Here is a 23,634-nt window from a genome sequence, read left to right as displayed (position 1 = left end):
AATCTCTATAAAGAATATGTGTAATGGTTCAATAGATTCTGATTTAAATGTCCATAGTAATCAAATGATCATTATTGTGCAGCCTACAATTCAAGATTTAGAGCTGTGTGTTTGTATGAATTCAGCTTGCTGTACTTATAGACTAAAATTATACAAATCCACTATTTAACAAAACAAATTATGTTGTTTGGCTAAACAGATTGAGTTTGTTCTACAACATAATTATTCAACAATTGAAAATACAAAACAATATAATTGCACATTTATCCAAAGTTCAGTTTTATATATCCGATATTGTTTGTAAAATCTGGTGACACAAACAGAGTCAAAAATTCATTGTTGGTGTGACATGTGGCTCTTTTTAACTTTGACCAATGATGTGCTGGTAAAAAAATAATATGTTAATTAAAAATGTTTTTGTTTAGTAAAAGGACTGAAATCACAAGGAAACTGTCACCTTAAAGCCTCATTATAAATACCATCACAAACAGATGTTTTCCACGCAGTTAACAAAGCTCCAGCACATCCGATCACTGCATCTAAATCTAAAAGAAGACAAAAACATATCAAATATAATTTACACAATGGAAGCCTTTTGATTTAATAAATAAGCTCAAAATAAGTGTTACCGTTGAATATTTGTGGGAAAAATCTGATGCTACCCCAAGAATGCAAAGCCACACTGGAAACAATGACAGGCTTGCAGCCCTCTGTCTTCCTGGAGTGAGGTGCCTGATCAGTAGCAGTGAGTTGACAGAAGTTGGTGTCTGTAAGAGTGGTCAAACACTGATACTCTGTCCACCTGAGTAGAGTCTAAGAAGCTGGAATGCAGGCACACTGGACGAGCTTGTTCTAAAAGATACAGAAAAAGGAACATTTTATTTGTGTTAAGGCCTAAAAACTACAAATAAGTTATACAATGAACAATGTTGAAATACCTCATAGGTGCTGCAGGCCACATAACCAGAATCCAGAGCAATCTCACACTCACATGATGGTGAGGAAAGACATGAGCTCTGCAATGAGGTTTGAATGTCCCAGTTGGGACACTGAAGAACTCAGAAGACAGCAATACCTGCACAGAGAGACAGAGTAGAAAAAGCATAGATTTGTAATCCATAATGTCAATTAAAACTCAAAAAGTGTCAACAAGTATAATCATTTGAGTGTGGAATTATTTATTCAATAAACAGGATTTTAATTAATTAATTGAATTAAAAACACTGACATTTTTTATCAAAGATAAAGAATCATACCTCTCTCTGCTCTGAGGATCACTGAGCATCTCTGACAGGAAATACAGTTTCCTCAGTATGAGTCATCATTGATGGTCTCAGAGGTTGTAGTGTGGCAGCATCATGATGGTCTCCAGATCAGGCAGGAGGTCAGGTGATGGGTGTGTCATCTTCTCCATTGAAGACACACTGGTATGGCAGTTCATAACACAGCAGTCTCTGTGTGGCATGTAGTTATCTGTGCAGTCCAGCACTGATGGATCAGGTTTGGCTCAGCAGTTCATGAAGATGGTGTTAAGATGTTGTTGTTTCAGCTGAGGATGGTGAAGTTTGAAGGTTTTCCCACAAAGGAAACGGACTGTGTGTGTCCTGTCTGAAAAAAATACATCTACAAAACATAAAGTGCTTTTAACACCACCCACCCCCCCATACCCACCCATCTCAGCCCCCAAGTGTCTATATAATGCTGGTATGGGGTGTCAGTTACTAAATCTAATTAGTGCGTCAGAAAGCGGGGGCTACACCTAAAGCCCCCGCTTTCTGATGTCTTTGTTTATTAGCAGCTTTTTCCAGCTGCTCAGAGAATTCTGACTTGGCCTTTATCCACCCAAACCCAAACCCACCCGGATAAAGGCCAAGTCAGAAAATGGATGCAGAAACTTTCCATGTACTTCTAAATCAGTTTTTATACATATTCTGTAAGCTGTAAAAATGTTTTTCTCTACATAATGTATCATTATAGACATCTCTGGTAGCCTAAAGATAGTTTAAAACTTTTAACATTTTTTACCTGTAAAACATGATAAGCAAAACCTCATTCATCCCAAAAACATTTGATTCTACAAAATTTACTATAATCAAGAAAATATGATTGTCTGTATTTATTCACGTGACCCATAATAAATACCTGCATTTATCTGGGATTTGTTTATTTACTATTTCATATTTGAAAGCATCTTGGAGGGGAAGATCTCGTTTGTTGAGATACATACGTCAGAGTAAAAAAAAGTATCAAAAAAGGAGATGACAATTAACATCCATGAAAAAATGTATAAGTAGATTTAGTCATTTAAAACATGAGAATAAAAAATAAATTATGTCCGTTTAATGCAGTATATTTCAGATCTGAGGTGCATGATAACAGAAAGCAGATCTCCCGGCTCTGCATGAAGTACAGCCATGATTTGGTGAAATGATTAATAACATTGCAATAAGAAAGGGTCTTCTTACAGACAGAGTAGGGAAGACAATTTTTTCCAATGAAAAATATTTTTCATGCTCTACAATCAGTAAAATCTGTAACAAACATGATCTGTAATTGTTTCAAAACTCACCAGACGACTTCATGATTGGCTCGAGGACAGGACACAAAAGACAGGATTGTGGTAACTGTAATATGTCCTCAGAACACCGGACTGCAGACATTGATCTGGCTGAGAAATAAAAATGAGGTCAAGCAGGGTGTTCTTGTCTGTAGTGGCAGAAGAGATCAGCTGTGAATACCCTCTAGACTGAAACTGCTCCAGAATCTGTTTTCTTCCACTCTGCAACTGGTTTTCATTAAAATCTCCACACACAATGATTGGGTGACAGTCCATGATTTCAAGGGAATCTAAAAGACTTACCAGGTTTTGCATGAATGGTGTCAAACTGTAGTCAGGGGGTCTGTACACAACAGCAATGAGCGCAGGGAATGGAGCCTGAACCTTCAACACTAAAAACTCAAGATCAGTGACATTATGCAGATACTGTTTTACCTGAACCTGAAAATGATTCCTCAAATACACAACAACTCCCCCACCACTTCTGCTGGCCATGTGAGGAAAGTTTGTGTAGGACACATGTCTGTTGCGTTTGAACATGGTGTAGCCGTCCAAATGAAGACTGTCTGCAACAAAGGAGCCTTGAAGGTGAGACTCAGTGAGACACAAAACATCTGCTAAACACATTTCATGATGACTCTTGATGTCACTGATGTGAGATGGCAAACCCTCTGTATTGTGATGGATCAGTGTAAGAGTGTCAAGTCTGCTGGCTGTTTCTCTGACCTGAAGAAGAGGCATCATTTCCTCAACACTGGCTTGTCTCATGGTTTGGAGCGCTGCAGTTACCTCGGGATTGGCGTAAATCTTTTTCTCATCCAAGTCCTGCAAATAGAGTCCACTGAGAGACGTCACCCTGCTGAGAGCAACGTAAGCCATACCTGGTTCAAAAATGTTCTTCATTGAAACTACAGCTGTCTGTGTTGTAAGACCCTGAGTTTTGTGAATTGTGCAGGCGAATGCTAGCTTTACAGGAAACTGTCTGCGTACCGCTCCTTTAAACTTCAGACTCTCCTCTGCTCTCTCAATGTAAACCAGATCATCAGATGCTGCATTAGCACTGCGGTTGTGTCTCATAGGCTGCCGGTTGTCCATTCTGAGCCCCAGTTTGATTATGTGTCCATCATTTTCAGATCTCACCACCTTTATCAGTATACCAAAAGCACCGTTGACTAAACCGTTTAGTGTGTCCAAGTTTCTGGTCAGCATGACTCGAGCTCCTTCAGCAACATTCAGAGTGTCAGGTAAATCATTTCGCCCACCTGTAAATGGTTTGTCTCTTCGTTCCATTCTGCCTGTACGTTTATCCTTCTGGAAATCGTCTGCAGTGATGATTATGATGTTTGAATGAAGCTTCTTCAGGGTATCTATGTTATGGGATTCCACATTCTTGTTGGTGGCATAAATGTGTAAGACCTCAGTTGGACATTCTTCTGGTGCAGTCACAGCCTGTGACAACAAATCTCTGTCGCACTGAGAAAGCTCATCTGTCTTTTCTTTCACTCTAATCCTGTTCAGCATCTCTGCAAAGGCCACATCATCTTTCTGACGCATGATCTCGGTTAGAGTGATCATCTGAAAATGTTCCTGCCATAGGTCAATCTGTTCTGGATCGTAAACGCAGAGAGGTTTAGACTGTCGCACTGGTGGCAGCTGGTAAAAATCTCCAACAGCTAAAACTGACATTCCACCAAAAGGTCTCTGAGTGCCTTTGATTTGTTTCAGTCTTGCATCCACATAGGCAAAAAGGGGTTTTGAAACCATTGAAATCTCATCAATAACAATAATTTCTGCATTCATCAGCTCAGATCTGACTTCATCCAGTTGGTTACCAAGTCCTTGAATGGGTGGTTTCAGACTCCTGGGTAGTTTCAGTAGAGAATGTAATGTAGAGCCATTGATAGAAAAAGCTGCTGTCCCGGTAAATGAAGTAAGTAAAACAGTTGGATTTGATATGTCAGCTTCTTCTGCATTAGCAGGCAGTCTGCTCAGGATCTTTGATGCTTCAGAGTGAATACACTTAATCAGATGTGACTTTCCAGTTCCTGCACCACCGTTGATATAGAAGAAAAATGGATCTGGGTTCAAACCACAAACTCGCTGAATACACCAGTCTCTTATGGCATAGAACACGCAGGCCTGCTTCTGGTTCAGATTCTGATACATTACACGTACCACAGCTGGATCTACTGCAGGTTGTTCTCTGATGGCTCTGATCTCTGTTACAGCATCAGACTGACGACTGTAGTCGGGGACATTCTCCTGTTCGTTCTCATCATCAGAATGTCTCTCAGGAAGATTCTCATCACATTGCAGCCTCACAACTTCAGATTCAGGAGCAAGATTACACCATTCATCAATCACAACATCCCTATTTTGTTCAAACTCTTCCAGTGCACTCTCAATATCCTCAGAGTTCTTCTCATACTTGTCTTTATTTCTTTTCACAATCCGTTTCACAGACTCACTGTGGTCTGAACATGGAAGTCGCACAAAACCCGAGTTGTAGAAGGACTGATAGGTTTGGAAACATTGTGGTTTCAGTTCCTGCTCTGATCTGTGTGGAAGGTAAAGTCTCAACAGTCGACCATAATATTGCTCAGGATCTTTTTCCTGTGAACAGTGGTAATACCTGATTATAGCTGGTTTATCATTCTTTCGCCTTTGTACAAATCCAAGCTGGTTTAGAAGAGGAAGCACATCTTTTCCTTCATTTGGACCACTCACCAACCGGCACAGGGCAGCAAAATCAGCCAGCGACATTTCCTCATATTCTGGGGTCTCAGGTCTGCATTTGTATTTATCACTCAAACTTGTCATCCAAATATTACAACTGTCGTGTGTTGTGCTTTCCAGGAAGCTCATGGGGCGACTCATTTTTACCGGGTTATCATCTGTTGGTACAAATACAACACTGCGGGAACATTTTTTCATTTTTAGGCCACAGACTCGAGTCACACACTCCTGTGCGCTGATTTCTCTCTTTTTTGAGTAAGCCTGCATCACAGCTCTCATTTCATCACATTCATTGACGGTGTTCTTATCAGAGTTGTCAATAACTGTCTTCAGGTATTCAGAGAGGCCAGATTCTTTCTTCGTTATATATTTACAGAGGTATTCTACACATGAATAGGCATTCAAAATTAATGAGACATCTAAATTAGAGTTCCAGGCTTCAAGCAGGTCTGGGTTGTAATTGTTGATCCAACAGTCCTTTGGGTCACGTTTCAGAATCAGAGCTGTTTTCTTGTTTATGTTCTGGAGGCATTGTTCATACTCATTCATTGTCAAGTTGCATCGTGACAGAATCTGCTCTATGGTGAGGGAAGCAGCTTCAGGTTCCTTCAGCAGGTTCAACAAAGGTCTGAGTTTGGCTTTTGCAGCTTCAGTGTCTGAATCCTCATCCTGTCTCACAATCATTGTTCTTGTGGCTGGTGGTTTGGGAAACCCAAATCTACAACCAGAGTTCACACTCTTAAAGCATGTCTTTGTGTGGTTTTTGCTGTGCTTTTGTAGCTCAGTGACTTTTTTGTGCAGTTCAGGTTGTTTTTCTGGATCAGGGAGTTGAGCTGAGATGTATCTGTCAACAAAGTCACAGACAGTTTGGTCATCATCCACATCTACTTCTACCTTTTCTCGAATCCACAGCAACATATGTATATGTGGACTACCTCTGTGCTGGAACTCAACTCTGTAAAAGTAATCAATGATCTCACCAAGGGGCTGTGCAGGAGAAAAAAGCAAATCTCTGAACAAAGCCTCAACACGTTTATCAAACATCCGCATGGTGGTTACTGGATTTGATCTTAGAATTTCACACTTTTCTGACCAGTCCAGGGCTTCAAAATCAACCTCTTCACCTTGCTGTCTCTTTATTGCTTGAATCACTTCAGGCCATCTCATCTCAGCAGCAGAGAAAGTGACAAAGAACTGAGGTGTTCCTATTTGGCGAACCATGCTGAATAGATCTCTGGTAGTTTTCTGCCAGTAAGCTGGAGTTCCTCTGAGTGGCTGCATAAATCTGATTGCATCTTTATTTCTTACCAGCTTCTCTACTTCTGTCTTACTTTGTAACATTCCTGATGTGATTTTGCGTCCATCTTTGGTCATAGTTTTACCTTTCCTTAGCTGTATTGTCATGCTGGAATTAGCCAAATGTATTTCAGTGACAAACTGTGAGAAAAACAGGTAATTTGTGTCTTTAGCAAATCTTGCATCAATGTTGAAAAGCCTTGACTTGAAGTATGCACTCGGTGTGAGCTTGAGACGTCTCTTTTCATCAAGTGTATTCTGACCAGTAGGAAACTGCACAGGAAATGCCATGGCTTCCAAATGAGGAGTTCTGAAGAAGCTAACAGGATTGTTTCTTTCTGCAGGAGCCACACAATATGTGTTATCAGTGAAACAGAGAATCTCTTCTGAAATGTCAACAGGCTGCAGACAACTTTCTAGAGCAAAACCTCCATTGTTCAAATCACTTTCTGGTTCATCTGGATTTTGTTCCTCTGGTTGTTCATCACAGGATTGCATATTAATATCTTGTTCACTTTCAGACTCACTTTCACACAAAAGGGCATCTTTTTCATAGTTGTCAATTTCCATTAAATCTGCTTCATCATAATCATCACTTCCCATGCTGGCTTCATCACTGCTGTCATCATCAGGTAACGTTGGATCACAAAGCAATGCATCATCTCTGATAACAATATCTGTGTACTGTGGATGAATTTGTTTCAGTTTACGCAGGGCTTGAATTAGTTTAGACCAGGTAACAGTCTGGAACAGCTGATGGCCTTTGTAGCACAGTCGTCTTTTCAGCTTTATCCTCATGATCTGGGAATGGTTTCTTAACCGAGGCAAAATGTCAACTGTTTGTTGGACTTCAGATGGTACACACACCACATTACCACGTATGAGTCTCTGTCTGCCCTTTGGAAGAGGAATAATCTTAGCAAATGGTATGCATTTGGCAATCAGATGTCTCTCCAGAATGTTGAGATCGCAAAGTTCAGCTGGAATATCCTGCAGTTCTAAACCATTAACAGCAGCAAGCCTGGGCATGCATCCACTTTTGAGGGAACTGTGACACGTGTGACAGATATACTCTTTTTTTCTCTCAACAGGAAAGCTGCAGTGATCATTACATGCTTCATCACACACATGAACATATTTACCAGTTAGACACTGATGAGCTACAGTTTGGTGTTTTGAGTAATTTTGTCTTTTGCAGATTTTCACCTGATTAGGAAAAGAAGCTTTTAGACAAACAGTACAAACATAAGATGGTGCTGATTTAATGTTGGATCTGAAACGAGATATGGCCTCATTCATCAAAGTGTTATCTGGATGACACTGTAAACTTTCAGCTGGTCGATGCATCTGACGATATTTTCTTTTTATTTTCATTGCACATCTGATATTATGCATCTGTCTAAAAGAAATACTGTTCCAATATTTTACTCTCATTCGTTCTCTCATATTGTCCTTGTGTTGCTGCTGAAATTGTCTCTCTTCTCCATAACGTTTAGTGATGTAACATTTTTTTTTCTGTCTAAATTCTACACTTTCTTTATATAGGTTAGAAACATATGACCTCATGTAAGCTTTATGTTTTTCTCTGAATCCAGCACAAGTTCTGTATGTTCTTGTTATACGTTCCTTCTGCTTTTCTCTGAATGAAGAATCTTCTTTATACATCCTTATGACACGTTCTCTTTTTCTCTCTCTAATTTTAGCACTTTCTCTATAGATCCTTCTCATTTGCGCCTTCTGTTTTTCCTTAAAATCAACTCTTTCCTTATAGATCTTTCTCAAATGTTCCCTCTGTTTCTGTCTATATATAGGATTTAGCTTATATAGATTACTTTTGTACACACTCTTCTTTTGTCTGTGATCAGGATCCTTTCTTTTTGGTAGTTTTTGTTGGGCCAATGATCTTCTCCTCATTTTTTTCCTTTCCTGTTTACTATATTTCAGCAGTTTATGTGAAAGTTCCTGTGTTGTCTTTGTTGAACAGGAGGCAGCGGTTGGATCCTTCTGAGGAACAGAATCTGATGTTACCTGAGGTTCTCTCACAGAAGATGCAGAGGTTTCTATTTCTAAATAATCAGAATTGTTCAGCTCAGCAGCTGGCTCATTTGAATAATCCACTCTGGATGACATCACTTCAGTAGCTAAAGTGTCGGCCACAGTTTTCTGTGTCTGCTCAGTGGATTTTGGGGTTTCAAATTCAGGTTCATTTAAAGCTGGTGCTGGAACAGTTGTAGCTGTTTGTCTGTTTTCATCAGCATCTCTTTGGTCAGCAACGTTTTCACTGTGAAACTCAACAGGCTGTAGCTCATAAGCGCAGGTTGGTGCGATGCTAAACATTCGGTACAAACGTTTGATCCTGTCAATCATGTCGTTAAGACGTGTGAATTTTAACATAACTGCAGTTCCACCACTTACACTTAGCGACAATGGCATTCCTGTAGACCTACGTGGGTGAGGGTCAAAATATGCGTATTCACCTGAAGTCAGCCTGGAAACTGCGATGACTGTTCCTCCCATGACTAGCAAAGCGTAGCGAAACTCTGAAGCCAAACGCTGTAGTCCCTGTTCAAGGCTCGGAAGATGATCTGTACCGTCAAATGTGCCGTAATGAGCAAACTGAGACATGTCGACTTGATACTCGTGTCTGCGGCTGATGATCACAGTGGGAAGTTCATCACAGGCTAGAAACACGCTGTTCACAAACCTCTTTCTGGCATCTGAATACACGGCATGGCCTTTGTCCAACACACGGTTAAGATCTGCTCTGGTAATGAATTCATCCTCATGTAAGAATGACAGGAAAACCAAACTGTTCGCCATGCATTGCTGATTCCGGTACTTTCCATACTTCGCATTGGCCTGGCTTCGGGATGCACAGATGCTACTCACTCGTGGACGACTTTCACTGTTTGTAACCTGTACATGAGATGGTCCTGGAGCTTCTCCATCATGCTGCGTTTGCACAGTTAGCTGGGGTTCAGTCTGGATTACCTGCTGTACTTTAGCATTTGGCACCGATGATGAGCAAACACCTCTCTTTACCACATCTGCATAAGACACTGCGGCCGTCTGAATGCTGAGCTGCACTTCTGGACTGGGAATACTTGTAACAGACACCTTTACCTGCTCACCGGTCTGAGAAAGATTTACCTGTTCCTTCTGCTTTTGCCATCTAAGCTTCTGGGACTGTGACCTTTGACCTTTCCTTGGCATTTTGTGCAAGTACAAACTGGACCTTATATGTATTTATACACAAATGTATACAAAAACTCAACCTGTAAACACTGAAAAACTCCTCAAGTTTCTATTAAATGGATAAATGTAAAACTATACAAATGGTAAAGTGTTCTTATAACTGTTTAATAGATGTAAAAGGCTGACTTAAATACAAACTCAATATAAAAGTTATTGAAAGATCTTTAAAAAGTTTTATTGTAGCTTTTTCAAAAACTGTATATTATTCTTTTTTTTTTAACCAGACTGGTTAATGAATAGGTCTATACTTCTGTGAAGTAATATGCAGAATAAATCTCAACAATCAATCAACAGGCTATAATAAAACTCTTAGTTTTAAAGTAGACTTTGTGTAAATCTTTCAGATATCTAAAATCTAAAGCAAATATAAGGAGCTGTGGTGGTGTGGTGATCAGATGACAGGTGATGAGGATTCTTCAGCTGGATGTTCTGCAGCAGTCAGGAAACAGGAAGTCTGGGTTCTCAGGGCAGCCTCTAGATGACAATTGTAACTGAATACTTACACTGAGTGATAGAAATGGGTTTGTCCTTAAATAATAATAGTTTAAACTTACTGTAGTCAAATGTTATAGCCAGTGAAACAGACTTGAAAAATGTATTTGAATCTAATTTAATATTTATCTAAATAGAGCAGTCTGAATGTATATATTACAAAATGACCAGATTGTCTTATTACAAATAAACCTTTAAGAGGTGTATATTTTATATAATTTCTCAAAGTAATTGCACCTGTAAGCCAAACAGCCAATCAATGTTTATTCCAAAGTGTAATGCAAAATTAAAATGACAAATGTAGGGCTGTGTAAGTAGTTTCTACTGTGAGTTCTACTGTACTGTAATTCTACTACTGTAATTTTAACTTTCTACTTGTAATTTCCAGTAAAATGAGTGGATATGAGAGAGTTTAATGACAGGAAAGATGGAGCAGTGAGAGCAGAGATCTCTCAGAATTCTGAATACAGATTGACGAAGTTGCGGTAACTTCAATTTCCAAAAACTTGGTTTCTTGTCAACCTTGGTTTGTTGTCAAACTTGGTTTCTTGTCAAACTAGGTTTCTTGTCAACACAGGTTTAAGCTTGTCAAAATTAGATAGAGCACATGGCGGAGAATGGATAGAAGATAGAATGGCTTGTCAAAAAAGATTGAGCAGGGAGAGGGAGAGTGATAGGATAGACAGAATTGCTTGTTAATGATAGAGAGAGAGGGTCTTCTGCAGCAGGTCACCTGTAAGACAGAAAGAAAGTGGAATTAGACACACTTCCAATAAACCTGGCTTTACCGTATTTTTCAGACTATAAGGCACATTTAAAAGCCTTTAATTTTCTCAAAAATAGACAGTGCACCTTATGTATGGTTGTGCTTACTGATTTCAAACCACTTCTATGTGCTACACGGCACTCTGTTAAATCTGTCAAATGTTTTAGTATGACTTTGGTAAGCTACAAAGCAGCACCACTTGATGTATTGTCGGAGCATGGCTACCATAGTCAGGACCCTCGCAGAGTAATTCGTACGGTGCTTCAACATAACATTATGGTGTGTGTACAAGGACCTGGCACCTGTTGAGAGCCATGCTTATGAAGCAGATTTCAAACTGATCAATCCACATTCATCAGTCCATAAATCCTGAAAAGTGAGTGTATTGTTCTGTATTTTATGTGTTACAACTGAACAGTGTTGAGAGTTGTTTGTGAATGACTTGAATAAAGTTTGACTTATCTGACTGTTTTGTTTGGCTTAATGTGCCTTAAAAACAGGCTTGTTTATTGACATTATGCCTTATAATCTCAAAAATACAGTACATGTAGGGCTTTAAATACTAAAGAGTTCTACAGTAAATTATTGGAGTGAACAGAATGACAATGTTTAACAAATGATGGTGGAACTGTTATAAGGACATTTTTACATTCTATTAAAACAATAAACTAAGTCTATAAACTCAAACCAAGACGTGCTGCTACAGTAACTTACTGTAAATATTAAATGGTCCAACAAAACCAACACACTGAGGTTAGAGCAGACAGTTTCAGGTCACTCTGTATGAATTTTGGCAAAATGAGAAATTTGGAGACAGCTAGTTTCTACACAGCAGTTTCTACATATTTCAGTCACATTTGGGGCATGTTTGATACACAGCAATAAGCACTACACTAAATCTATAATAAACTTATCATAGCTGATATTAAGGCCTAATTAGCAAAATTTAGTATGATGATAATTTCTTTGTAGATCATTTCATGATAAAAAGAACAGAAGTGAGTGCTGTATCTGAGCTGTTGCATGTAAGATCTTTGCTGGACATTCCCACATTTCTTAAACAAACAAACAAACATGACTTTCAGACAGTTCATCTTTTGTAAATTAGGCCAGGATTATTTTCAAAAAACAGCCTTGATAAAAATATCAGGCCACTATAAAATGTCTTATGTTTATGTTTTCATCCCACCTATACTTTGCAAGTCATTATGACAAATTACAAAAAGCAGTTTTTAGGCAGTGATTTAAGGGAAGAAGCTTTTGAAATCCACAATGCCCTACCACCAGTGGTCTCAAACTCTGGTCCTTAAGGCCTGGTGTCCAGAAACTTTTCTATGTGTCCCTGTTGCAACACACCTGAATAACATTAGTAGGTCATTAGCAAAACTCTACAGAACCTGACTGCATGCTGAGGTGGTAATTCAGCAATTTGATTCATGTTATAGCAGCTCATGAGTGAATGAACATGATGCAATGAAAGTACTTTTAGAAGTACATTTTTCCAAACACTTAAATTACTTACATTTGAGTAGTCTTAGGGGATGCCACTTCAGCACACAGTCAAATTCTATACTCTCACTAATGACCTACAAATGTTATTCAGGTGTTTTGTAACAGGGACACGTGGAAAAGCTTCAGGACACCGGCCCTTGAAGAGTGGAGTTTGAGACCCCTGTCCTATGTGAATATTTAATTGTCCCTAAACTGCTAGTCGTGAGCTGCTCTAATGTGAAACAAACACATATAGTTCTGTAAAGGTTTACAAAGAGACTACTAAGGATCTGGAGACCTCAGAAAACAGAAACCCTCCCAGATGTTGTAGCTGAACATGCAAAAACAAGTTGCCTAATAATATCTCGATGATAACCAAGAGCTGTGCTGACTAACTGCACTAAACTGAATCATCTATAGTGAGAGAAAAACACCAGCATTAAAGTCAAACATGGTGCTGTTACTGTGATGTCCCAGAGTTCCTTTACTACTTCAGGACCTACATCAACTCATCAGGTCCTGGGCTTAAGTTTAATCACACTTAGGATCTGAAGCACACAAGCAAGTCCAATTGAATGAATGAAACAAAACACATGGTGTAAACGAATCAGTCTGGACTTTAATGAAATTAAGATACTTGGTATGACTTGAAAACCCTATCCATCCATCCATTCACTTCCGCTTATCCTTTTCAGGGTCGCGGGGGGCACTGGAGCCTATCCCAGCTGTCATAGGGCGAGAGGCAGGGTCGCAGGGCCAACACACAGGGACAGACAACCATTCGCACTCACATTCATTCGCAGATACACACCTAGTGACAATTTGGATTATCCAATTAACCTATCCCCACAAGCTGCATGTCTTTGGACGGTGGGAGGAAGCCGGAGTACCCGGAGGGAACCCACGCAGACACCGGGAGAACATGCAAACTCCACACAGAAAGACCCCGGCCTGATGTTGGAATTAAACTCAGGACCTTCTTGCTGTGCGGCAACAGTGCTAACCACCGTGGTACTTGGCATGACTTGAAAACCCTATATTGGGCCTTAATTAAGACTTTTTTCTTTTCTTTTTTTGCCTGTCCTGTTTGGATCTAATTATGACAATTCTGAAATTATAGTGGACCAAAATCAACCAGTGATGTAAACCAGTCATTACCAGTTATTGTAAATGCTTGATGGTAATTGTTGCTATCAGGGCATCCACAGCTGGGTATTAGAGACCAACATATTTTTACATTAGACCAGGTTGTTCTGGTTCAAAAATGAAATCATCACTTTAAAACTGCTTTTTGTATTTATCCAGGTCATCCTTGTTAGATGATTTGAAACATGTGAAAAAAGCATAAACAAAATAAATCTGCAAGGAAGAAAGACCTTTCTCAGCACTGTACCGCAGACAAAACCTTTACTTACCAGACTTGCGACGATCAGATCAGTATCCTAGAGAAAGGAAACAACACATCAGATCACTGTTTAATGACTTAGACTGTTGAACCTCTTCGCACACAATCCAATTTACTGTGACATGAAATAACTAGTAAAATCCTCAATTTCTCCAAGCCTTTATGAACTCACTGTAGTCTGAAGAGGACAAACTTCAGTTACAGAGTCTCACATGGTGATAACATGTGTAATAAAGGCATGCATACTACAGAAGTGCAAAAAAGAGGCACCAATATTTGTTGGTACAGATTATGGCTTTTTAGCTCCATCATTTTCTATCACAAGTCAGTGCTTAATAAAGTGTGAAAAAACCACAACTGTTAGAATCAACGGAAAACCTCATTAGGTTTTAGTTCTGATCTGAATATGTAAATCCTAAAATACATGTAAATTCTGACATGTTATAGTAACAACAGTGGCACACCATTTTTGCAATTACAAAAATTATAATAAAAAGTCCTTCCATTGTACCTGTTGGCAGGAATCTTTTTGTATTTTTCAATATTTCCCTTTTATATAAAATTTTCAAACACATTGTATCAAGCAAATTATTAAGAAACTGATTTAAACTTAGTGTATATAAATTACACACAGGCTTTAACATACACAACATTGCCTACTCACAACTCTGGTTCTCTGAGTTTTTTATTATTGCTTAAATGTTTAACCTACCACTTCTGTTCACTCAGGCAAAAATACTTCTATAGTGGTCTGACTTTAATGTAATACATAAGCAGAATATGAGTGAAGATATAAATCAACAACTGTGGTGCTCTGCTACGTAAATCCACAAACAAACGGAGAACACAAACAACTGTATAAAAACAGTTGTTTGTGTTCAAACATAAAAATCAGACACAAATGGCCTGTTAAACTTCAGGGACAGTCAGAGGTCATGTGTGGGGCCTTTGCTGCTACAAGGTATAAATTCTGACCATTTGATTTTGCCCATCAATAAATGGTAATGTCACAAAAACCAAACTACGTTAGGTAAGTTGCTAAACATGTTACACAGTGACAATGTCATATTACTGCAGTTACAATTGCTGCTTACTTACCAGCAAACGCAAAACCAAAGTTCTGTTTCACTCTGTGTAACAAAAGAACAAAAATACAGAATCAGACAACTGAAATCAGCATCAGAGTCAATACTGCATCACAATCTGTAGTGAAAAAAAAAATCCTGTTAAATTCTTTGTTTACAACAGCTTTACTATAAACACCCGATCTTCTCTTTCTGCACCTTATTAAAGATTTCTGTCTTTATTAAGGTGATGTGTCGTTTTATCAATCTGCAATAAGCCACAGAAATTCCTCATTAACGTAAAGCTCTAATACTTTGGTGCTATTACATAACACAGCAGATACCACAAGCAATGATTTGCTCGCACTGCACACTTGATCAAATGATAACATCACAGTTTCAAAGCATGCAACAATCACAAATGATACTTGATACTATAAATGCTTGATGGTAGTTCTTCGTATCAGGGCTTCCACAGCTGGGTATTAGAGACCAGCATGTTCTCACATTAGAACAGATAGCTCTGGTTTGGTTTTCTCTGCTTCATACGTGAAATCATCACTTTAAAATGCTTTTTTGTATTTATTCATATCATCCCTGTTAGGTGATTTGAAACATGTGACAAAAAAGCATGAACAAAATAAATCTGCAAGGAAAAAAGACTTTTCCCAGCACTTTACCTCAGACAAAATGAACTCACTTTAGTCTAAAGAGGGCAACATTTAATTGCAGAGTCTCAAATGGCCTTAACATGTGTAATAAAAACAATAATTACTACAGAAATGCTTTGATAAGCCTTTAAAATTAAAATTAGACATAAATGGCCTATTAAACTTCAGGGACATTTTTAGGGACACTCAGAGATCTAGTGGGGGGGGCTTTACTGCTTATAAATCCTAAATGTGTTTTTGCCCATGAGCAAATGGCAAGATATCACAAAAAGCCAAACTATTGTATATAAATTGCTAAACATGTTACACAATCCCAATTTCATATTGCTTCAGTTACAATCACTGTTTACTTACCAGCAAAGGCAAAACCAAGCTTCTAGTTCACTCTGTGTAACAAAAGACAAAGAGCAAAAATACAGGATCAGAAAACTCAAATCAGCATCAATACTGCATCACTCTCTGTTGTCAAAAAGATTCACTAAACTTCTTTGTTTACTACAGCTGGAATACAAACAACAACAACTCTCCTCTGTTTTCTTTGGTCTACATCTCATTTAAGATTGCAAAATCACTCATACATGAAAAACTGCACGATGTATATTTTTAAGGCTTTAATATTTGAGGTGGTCTGCATTCAAATTCTACTTCCTAAAATATTACCAACTGCACATAGTATCATTAAATATGCTGTTATTTTAAAATAAATATCTATATACCATATTAATAATAATAATATACTGACATATTTTATTTATGTGAAGGTGGGCTGTTGTTTATTTCATTAATTTTCCACAAAGTGAGAATTTAAACTGTGCTGCAGATTTAGGTTGGCACAAACAAGCCTTGTTAAACAGTTCTTAAAAATTAAAGTCTACAAATTAGGAGTTCTTATTATTCTTGGGCTATGTCCACACGTACACAGGTACTTTTGAAAATGGAGATTTTTCTATCCGTTTGCACCTTTCGTCCACACTTAAACGGCGTTTTCGGTCACTGAAAAACTAAAAACGCTTGCCAGGATATTTTTGAAAACTCCGTTTTTGCATTTATGTGTGGACAGGGACACGGAGAAAACGCAGCGCCTTTTTTGACGTCACACTGTGCGCCACGTTATTGTTTCAATGAAATGCATTTCTACAATACGGTTACTGTTAATTGTTCTCTCTGCAGTGTTTAAATGCTTACATATACGCACACAGTTACTGTCCCCCCACAGATATGACTCGGTTCTGCTTCTATGCCCCATCTTTGTTTGCTATTTCCCACCGAGGCTTCTAGACTTCTGATTGGCCAACATTTCTACACGGTTAGGAATATATCGCCACCTGCTGCTTTGGTATGTTCCTAGCAGAGTTTTCCTTCATTTCTGCATTTATGTGTGGACGGGATTGTTTTTTAAAACGGAAACGGAAAGTCTCAGTTTTCAAAAATACCCGTGTATGTGGGGACATAGCCTATGTTTAATCCTCAGTTTCTCCCCCCCCTCCTTTCTCTTAATTAACCCACAAGACCTGGACAAACGTGACTCTTTTTCTCCCGTGTTCGGTCAGAGGCGGTAAAATGGCTCCTTTGATCTTGCCGACAGCTGACACTGAATCTAAGATGGCGGTTCGTTAAAAACTTTACAGCATAAAGAATGAGGCTGTTTTAACCAACTGATTTGTGAAGAGAACTAACTGCACCTTATGTAACAGACTGACAAACACGAACACACCAAATGTAATTAATAAAACAACACAATAACCGTGGTTCACAGTCAAATTTTCATTTCACACTGGGCTCAAAGGAGCGCTAGGCATTAGCATCGGGTTGTTAGCTCATCAAACACTCCTTTTACATACAAAAATGACAAAGTTTCACTAAGAAAAAGCAACCACTGTGTTACTCTAATATGAGTTATACCTCGGTTGGCTTTATAAATCACTAAAAGAACTCGTTAAATCGCACAAACAGAGTATAAACATTTAGAAGAGGAGAGGAGAAGCAGAGCAGCAGCACTCACCCAGAGCGGACTCAGCGAAGTGTGCAGAAAGGCGGATGTCCGGCAGTCAGGTAAAAGATGAGGCGTTCACGGGTCGTAGGAAATTCCAGTATTACACACAATGGGCATTGTAAACATAAAAAATGTAGGTGATTTTAAATATTTTATACAATATTTATTTGCTACAGAAAAAACTAGCAGAACTTTAATTCTATAACTTGAATAAATATTATTAGAAGGCTCTACTCCTGAACACCAACACCAAAGAGCTGGTGATAGAGTTCACCAGACCTAAAAAAAACAAACAAAAAAAACAACCAGTCCAGGACAGTCTGCAAAGATGTTTTAAAGCCAATATATTTATATTATAACTGTCGAAATTAACGCGTTAATTGCGATAATTAAATTTTGGAATTAATTACGTTAGAATATTTCACTATTTAGCGCAACACGCAGATAAGTCGCTCCCATAATTCCACTTGATTTGTTTACTGCGCCACTGAAAATGGAGAAGCAGGAACAGGATGGCCTTCTGGATGGGGAATTTAAATACAAGAAGAACATAGATGGGACAATAAACAAACGCGTTGTAATTTGCACTCACTGTAGTAAAGAGTTTCAATTTCAACGTTCAAATTCGACCTTAAAATACCACCTTAATGCCAAACACGCGTTTGTCGGGGCAGCAGCTTCACCCGGCCTGCGTCAGACCACTCTTAGTGAACGCAGGCCACTCGGCAAGTCTTCTTTGGACAAACTGACCGACAATATAGCCAAATGGATAGCAAAGGACTGTAGACCGCTAAGCATTGTGGAGGACAAGGGTTTTGCGGATGTTTTAAAGGTTGCATCTCAGGACGCGTCCTACAAGCCCCCAGCGAGAAGCACAATAACAATTGGAATCCACGAACTGTATGAAACGGAGAAAAAGAAAAAAGAAGAGGTTTTAGTTCACACAGAATGCGTAGCTCTGACAGGAGACCACTGGACATCATTGAGTAATGACAATTACCTGGGAGTTACTGCGCATTTAATCACTGAAGCCTGGGGTCTGACATCCTTTGCGCTGACTATAATGAAAACGGAAGAGCGGCACTTTGCGGAGGCTTGTGCAGAGCAGTTCCAGACTGTTGCTCGCAGGTGGAGAATTGAGGAGAAGGTGACAACAGTAGGCACGGACAGTGCGCGCAATATGATCGCCGCGGCTCGCATCATGCCATTCAATCACATGCCGTGTACCGCGCACATTCTACAGAGATGCATCACAGTGAGTCTCGCAGACAGTGGCTTTGTCACTGCGCTGGCCAAATGCCGCAAAATTGTTGGCCATTTTAAGCACAGCCCAGCAAACACAGCAGAGCTGAACGCAGAGCAGGTGTCACTGGGGCGCAAGGAGGAGCCGTTGGCCCAGGACGTGCCTACGCGCTGGAACTCCACGCTGGAGATGGTGAAGCGCTTGATCCGCAACCAAACTGCAGTAACCGCGACTCTGGATAAACAAAAGCATAAACTTGTCCTCCTGACGCCTCCAGAGTGGGACAAACTCCAGAGACTGGAGACACTTCTAGAACCCTGCAGGTGAGCCTGTCATTGTGACCATAATTGTAGGTTTAGATTAAATGTATCAAACATACATCTTAAATCAGTTTTGTTATTATGAAAATGTCTTATTTAAAAAATAAATGAAATCAAATATTTTATTAATATTACCTAGTATTAAAAAGCTTTTTTTTTTTAAATTTGCTGTCTTATCTGTGTGTGTGTGTGTGTGTGTGTATTCCACTGCAGATATGTGACTGAACTGCTGGGAGGAGAGGCCTACGTCTCCTGCTCTGTAGTTCTACCAGCCTTCTGCCACCTGCGCCGTGTCATGGAAGTAACTGATGAGGACCCTGCATATGTGGTGAGGTTTAAAGAGAAGTTTAAGGAAGACCTTGCTTCCCGCCAGGAACATACCAACTATGCATTGCTCCAGATCGCAACTGCACTGGACCCACGTTTTAAAGACCTACGCAGTGTGCCCAAGACTGACAGAGAAGCAGTGTGGACCACACTGGCAGGCATGCTGCATGAAGACTCTCCTAGAAGATCACACACTGCAGAAGAAGGTCCAGCCAAGAAGAGGCTGAGCCTGCTGCAGATGGACTCTGACTCTGAGTCAGAGGAGGAGGTACAGCAGGAAAGAGCCATACAGCGCTACAGAGCAGAGCCCTGCACTGCCTTATAGGACTGTCCCTTACAGTGGTGGGCAGCTCATGCAGGAGCCCGCAGCCAGCTGGCCCGCCTTGCTCGCAGATACCTGGCCACTCCTGCCTCCACAGTGCCCTGTGAGAGGCTGTTCTTTGTAGCAGGGCACATTGTGAACAAGAAGAGGTCTGCTCTGCACTCAGAGAACGTGGACAAGTTGGTTTGTCTCAGCAACTGGCTGAAGGATGAGTAGACCAGAGGACCGTGTGTTTAGAGCTTGTTCTATGGTTGAATGTGATTTAAACAATACTTTTCACTGTTGTTCATATTTTTTTGCACTAATCTACCTTACCCAAAAGGATGATTGGAGATTTTTTCTATTTTGCCTGTTGAATTAGGCCTATGTTCTGTGAACTTGAAGATGTATATGGATAAAACAATGTGCTAGATTTAAACGGGTGGAAAACATTCAGTAAAAATCCCTCACAATTATTTGAAGCCCTGTTCTGCTTGTACTGCTTGTACTGACAATTAATAATAAATAAAACAAACAAGTGTGTTAAAAACCACTATCTGTCCCGATTTTTACACATATATACACATATACACATATATTTCGAGTTGCGATTAATCAATTTTTAGGCTGTGATTAATTCGCTTCCAGCACAACACCCAGCCTACGTCAGACCACGCTGAGTGAATGCAAGCCACTCAGCGTGGTCTTAGCATTAAATAACACTAACAAGTGTGTAAAAATCCGCTATCTGTCCATATGTTTGCACACATTTTGGTCGTATTTCGAGTTGCGATTAATCATGATTAATGAATTTTTAGGCTGTGATTAATCTGATTAAAATTTTTAATCATTTGACAGCCCTAATTTATATATAAGAACATAGAAATACTATGTTTTAGCACAAATCCTATAAAAAGCAGAAATACTATATTAGGTACAAATCCTATAAAAAGCAGAAATACTATATTAGGCACAAATCCTATAAAAAGCAGAAATACTATAATTTAGCAGAAATACTATGTTAGGCACAAATCCTATAAAAAGAATAAATACTATAATTTAGCAGAAATACTATATTAGGCACAAATCTTATGAAAAGCAGAAATAGTATGATTTAGCAGAAATACTGTATTTAGCACAAGTACCGAAAAGTACCAGAAATACTATGATTTAGCAGAATAGTAATAACTTACAAAATTACAAATATGGAGGCATATTGAAACACAAATGCACAGAGGGACACACAAACACAGGCTCTAATCCAGTCAACCAGTCTAACTATATTCAATTTAAATCCTACAATGACATGCTGCCAAATAAGGGCAGGGTCCTCTCTCTCCCACTAAACACACACACACACACACACACACACACACACACACACACACACACACACACACACAGGACAGAGAGGCACAGGATTATTGCAGCCTATTTCTCATAGTGAAGTGACGACTGCCCTCAAACAAATGACCATAATTTCCTAACCGTAGGGGCTAGAGCGGTCATTCTTACACCGTTTTGTTCAGAAGAGATGGGGGAATCTTCCAGTGTTAACAATTTATCATTAAAATATGAATTATTAAAGATATTTGACTTCTAATGCACCATAACTGAGCAGAGCGAAGCAAAAACTGCTTTGACTTGCCCTCAAACAACGCTTTCTAACTCGAAATCTATTTGGAGTATCGATATCATTCTTTCACCGTAAGAGACAGCAGGCTTTGGTGAACAATCATGGAAACTTTCAGGTCTCTGTGGAAATCCAACAAAAAGTTATGACGAGAGAAAAAAGTGGTTCATTTCCACAGTTTGAAATCTGAAGAAATCTGAGCGAGGGACAAATTTCCTACCCTCAAACAAACGTAATTCATGGCCAAATGGTAATAGGTGAGAAAGAAATTCTTGAATTGTGAGCGTCAGGGGTGTCTGAAGATATACCGGGACAAGCCTCATGTCTTAAAGTCGCTTCGTTAAGGAGATATGACGATTCGAATATGCCTCTCATTACAGAAATCCAGCGATGATTTTGAACAAGCTCTCCATTGACTTTATATGGAGAGTTTTGAGACCTTGTGTTGGTCTGAGGAGATTTGCCAAAATTCTATAAATCCCACAACAATGATAGTGACATTTTCTGAAAGCCAGCAAAAATACCTACGTTTTGATGTATAATTTGTGGAAGTTGAGTGAAAATTGAGCAAGTAGCAAGAAGTTGTTCGGACATGAAGTGAAAATTGCAAAACCTTCAGTGACACACTGGAAGCCAAGAGCATAGCAACCATAACAACGCATGTATTTTGTGAAAAATCACAATTTTGCAACTCAAAACTTTAAGAGGCATAAAAGTAAAACAGTAAAAGATTTGAAAAAGCTGAATCATACCTGAATAGCCCAATAATTTGTGAACATTTTAAAGTTTGAATGGTTGTTCTAGGCGAAAGTATGAGGAAGTAGTTATGTTTCAAAAACAAGCAAAATTTAGCAGAATTTTGGAAGTTTTCCATTCATTTCAATGGGACAAATTAAAGGAAAAAAGTGGAATATTTTAAAAAGTATAATAGTAATAAATAGCAAAAATAATAGCAGAAATTAGCAGAAATAGTAGAATAGTTTAAAATTTGAATGGTGAAAATAGCACAAAAATTGTGGAAGTAGTTAATCGGCGAAAAACGGAGCAACTAGAAGAATAATAATAATAATAATAAAGAATAAAGAGAAACAGGAACTCAATAGTGTGGATGCTTAAAGCATCCACACAACTAGAAAAATTTGCATTTCCTGCGAAAATGCTGTGTGGATGCCTTAACGCTGAAGATGTCTGCTGAAAAAAGCTGAAAAAGTTGAAAGTTGAAAAAAAAAATGTTGCCCTGAGCAGGATTCGAACCTGGCCCTCCTGGTCTAAGGGCGGCTATTTAGGTCACTGAGCCAAAGTCATTCTCACAAAGAAGAGGTGGAGAGATTGACAATTGTGCTGAAATGAGCAGAAGCTGCTGAGAATTGTGCTGATAAGAGGTGGAAAGGCTGAAAATGTTTCAGAAGAGGTGAATAAGCAGAATTTGGGCAGAAAAGAGGTGAAAACTCTGAATATTTTGCTGAAAAGAGTTCAATCAGCAGAATTTTGCTGAAAAGAGTTTTTTTCTGAAAACAGCAGAAAAAACTGAAAATTTTGCTGAAAAGAGTTCAATCAGCAGAATTTCTGCTGAAAAGTGTTGAATCAGCAGAACTTCTGCTGAAGATGTTTTGCTGAAAACACAGCTGCAAACGCTTGGTATTTGTGTGAAAAGTGTTGAACAAACTGAAAATGTGACTCACAGGGGGTTGGTGAAAAAGTGCAAAGTTTATGTGACCACGAGTTAAGAAAGTGTAACTGTTTAACTGAAAGGAAATGTTGATTCCGCTGGGATTTGAACCCCGCGCTTCCCAGTCCTGAGAAGGATGCTCATCTCCTGAGCTAAAACCCGCTCAAACCCGGGCATGCACAAATCAGTGACCACATTGCTCACTGTGTTCCCTTCATTTTCACATGGTTCAAAAGTCATCAACACACATTAGCAGCAGAAATAGCAGCATTTTTTAAAGTTTTTAAACTCTAGTATTTCTGCTAAAAACTTTGTGTTTATACGATAATTAATATTTTTTTCCTGCCAACTCATAGCCTTGTGCTGAAACACAGAGAAAAATTCTGCCAAATCATCGTATTTGCGCCCAATCATA

The 23,634-nt window shown here is 39.0% G+C and overlaps 2 protein-coding genes and 1 long non-coding RNA gene across 5 annotated transcripts; 2 read left to right on the top strand and 1 right to left on the bottom strand.

Annotated features, from left to right (window-relative positions):
- Window positions 1-941: 941 nt before the first annotated feature.
- Window positions 942-8,247, bottom strand: LOC120744583. 3 transcript variants are annotated; one of them, XM_040049077.1, is made up of 3 exons: window positions 2,861-8,246; window positions 1,257-2,668; window positions 942-1,075 (listed from the first exon to the last, which is right to left on the bottom strand). In XM_040049077.1, the coding sequence occupies exons 1-2, from the start codon at window positions 8,153-8,155 to the stop codon at window positions 2,579-2,581; spliced, it is 5,385 nt and encodes a 1,794-aa protein (XP_039905011.1). In that variant the 5' UTR covers window positions 8,156-8,246; the 3' UTR covers window positions 942-1,075; window positions 1,257-2,578. The 3 variants fall into 3 exon arrangements, with proteins under 3 accessions (XP_039905011.1, XP_039905010.1, XP_039905012.1); XM_040049076.1 differs by having other exon boundaries at window positions 1,257-8,247; XM_040049078.1 differs by lacking the exons at window positions 942-1,075; window positions 1,257-2,668 and having other exon boundaries at window positions 2,897-3,153; window positions 3,284-8,245.
- LOC120744585 lies at window positions 8,237-15,610 on the top strand. Its single transcript, XR_005698400.1, has 2 exons — window positions 8,237-10,746; window positions 14,176-15,610. It is a non-coding gene; the product is annotated as an uncharacterized LOC120744585 (long non-coding RNA).
- A 2,609-nt stretch (window positions 15,611-18,219) lies between these two features.
- On the top strand, window positions 18,220-20,154 carry LOC120744579 (E3 SUMO-protein ligase ZBED1-like). Its single transcript, XM_040049072.1, has 3 exons — window positions 18,220-19,292; window positions 19,503-19,884; window positions 19,957-20,154. Exons 1-3 carry the CDS (start codon window positions 18,220-18,222, stop codon window positions 20,152-20,154), a joined length of 1,653 nt encoding a protein of 550 aa, XP_039905006.1.
- Window positions 20,155-23,634: the final 3,480 nt, after the last annotated feature.

This window comes from Simochromis diagramma, unplaced genomic scaffold (assembly GCF_900408965.1).
Source record: "Simochromis diagramma unplaced genomic scaffold, fSimDia1.1 OVJJ01000426.1, whole genome shotgun sequence".
Taxonomy (NCBI): domain Eukaryota; kingdom Metazoa; phylum Chordata; class Actinopteri; order Cichliformes; family Cichlidae; genus Simochromis; species Simochromis diagramma.
Note: the sequence above shows the minus strand (reverse complement) of the source record. Positions and strands in the feature narration are given on the sequence as shown.

Bases quoted from the DNA above. Each gene is read 5' to 3' on its own strand.
- LOC120744583 (XM_040049076.1), bottom strand. From the start codon at position 8,155: ATGAGGTCATATGTTTCTAACCTATATAAAGAAAGTGTAGAATTTAGA.
- LOC120744579 (XM_040049072.1), top strand. From the start codon at position 18,220: ATGGAGAAGCAGGAACAGGATGGCCTTCTGGATGGGGAATTTAAATAC. The intron at 19,293-19,502 runs GTGAGCCTGTCA...ATTCCACTGCAG, and splicing joins ACACTTCTAGAACCCTGCAG to ATATGTGACTGAACTGCTGG. The intron at 19,885-19,956 runs GTACAGCAGGAA...TGTCCCTTACAG, and splicing joins ACTCTGAGTCAGAGGAGGAG to TGGTGGGCAGCTCATGCAGG.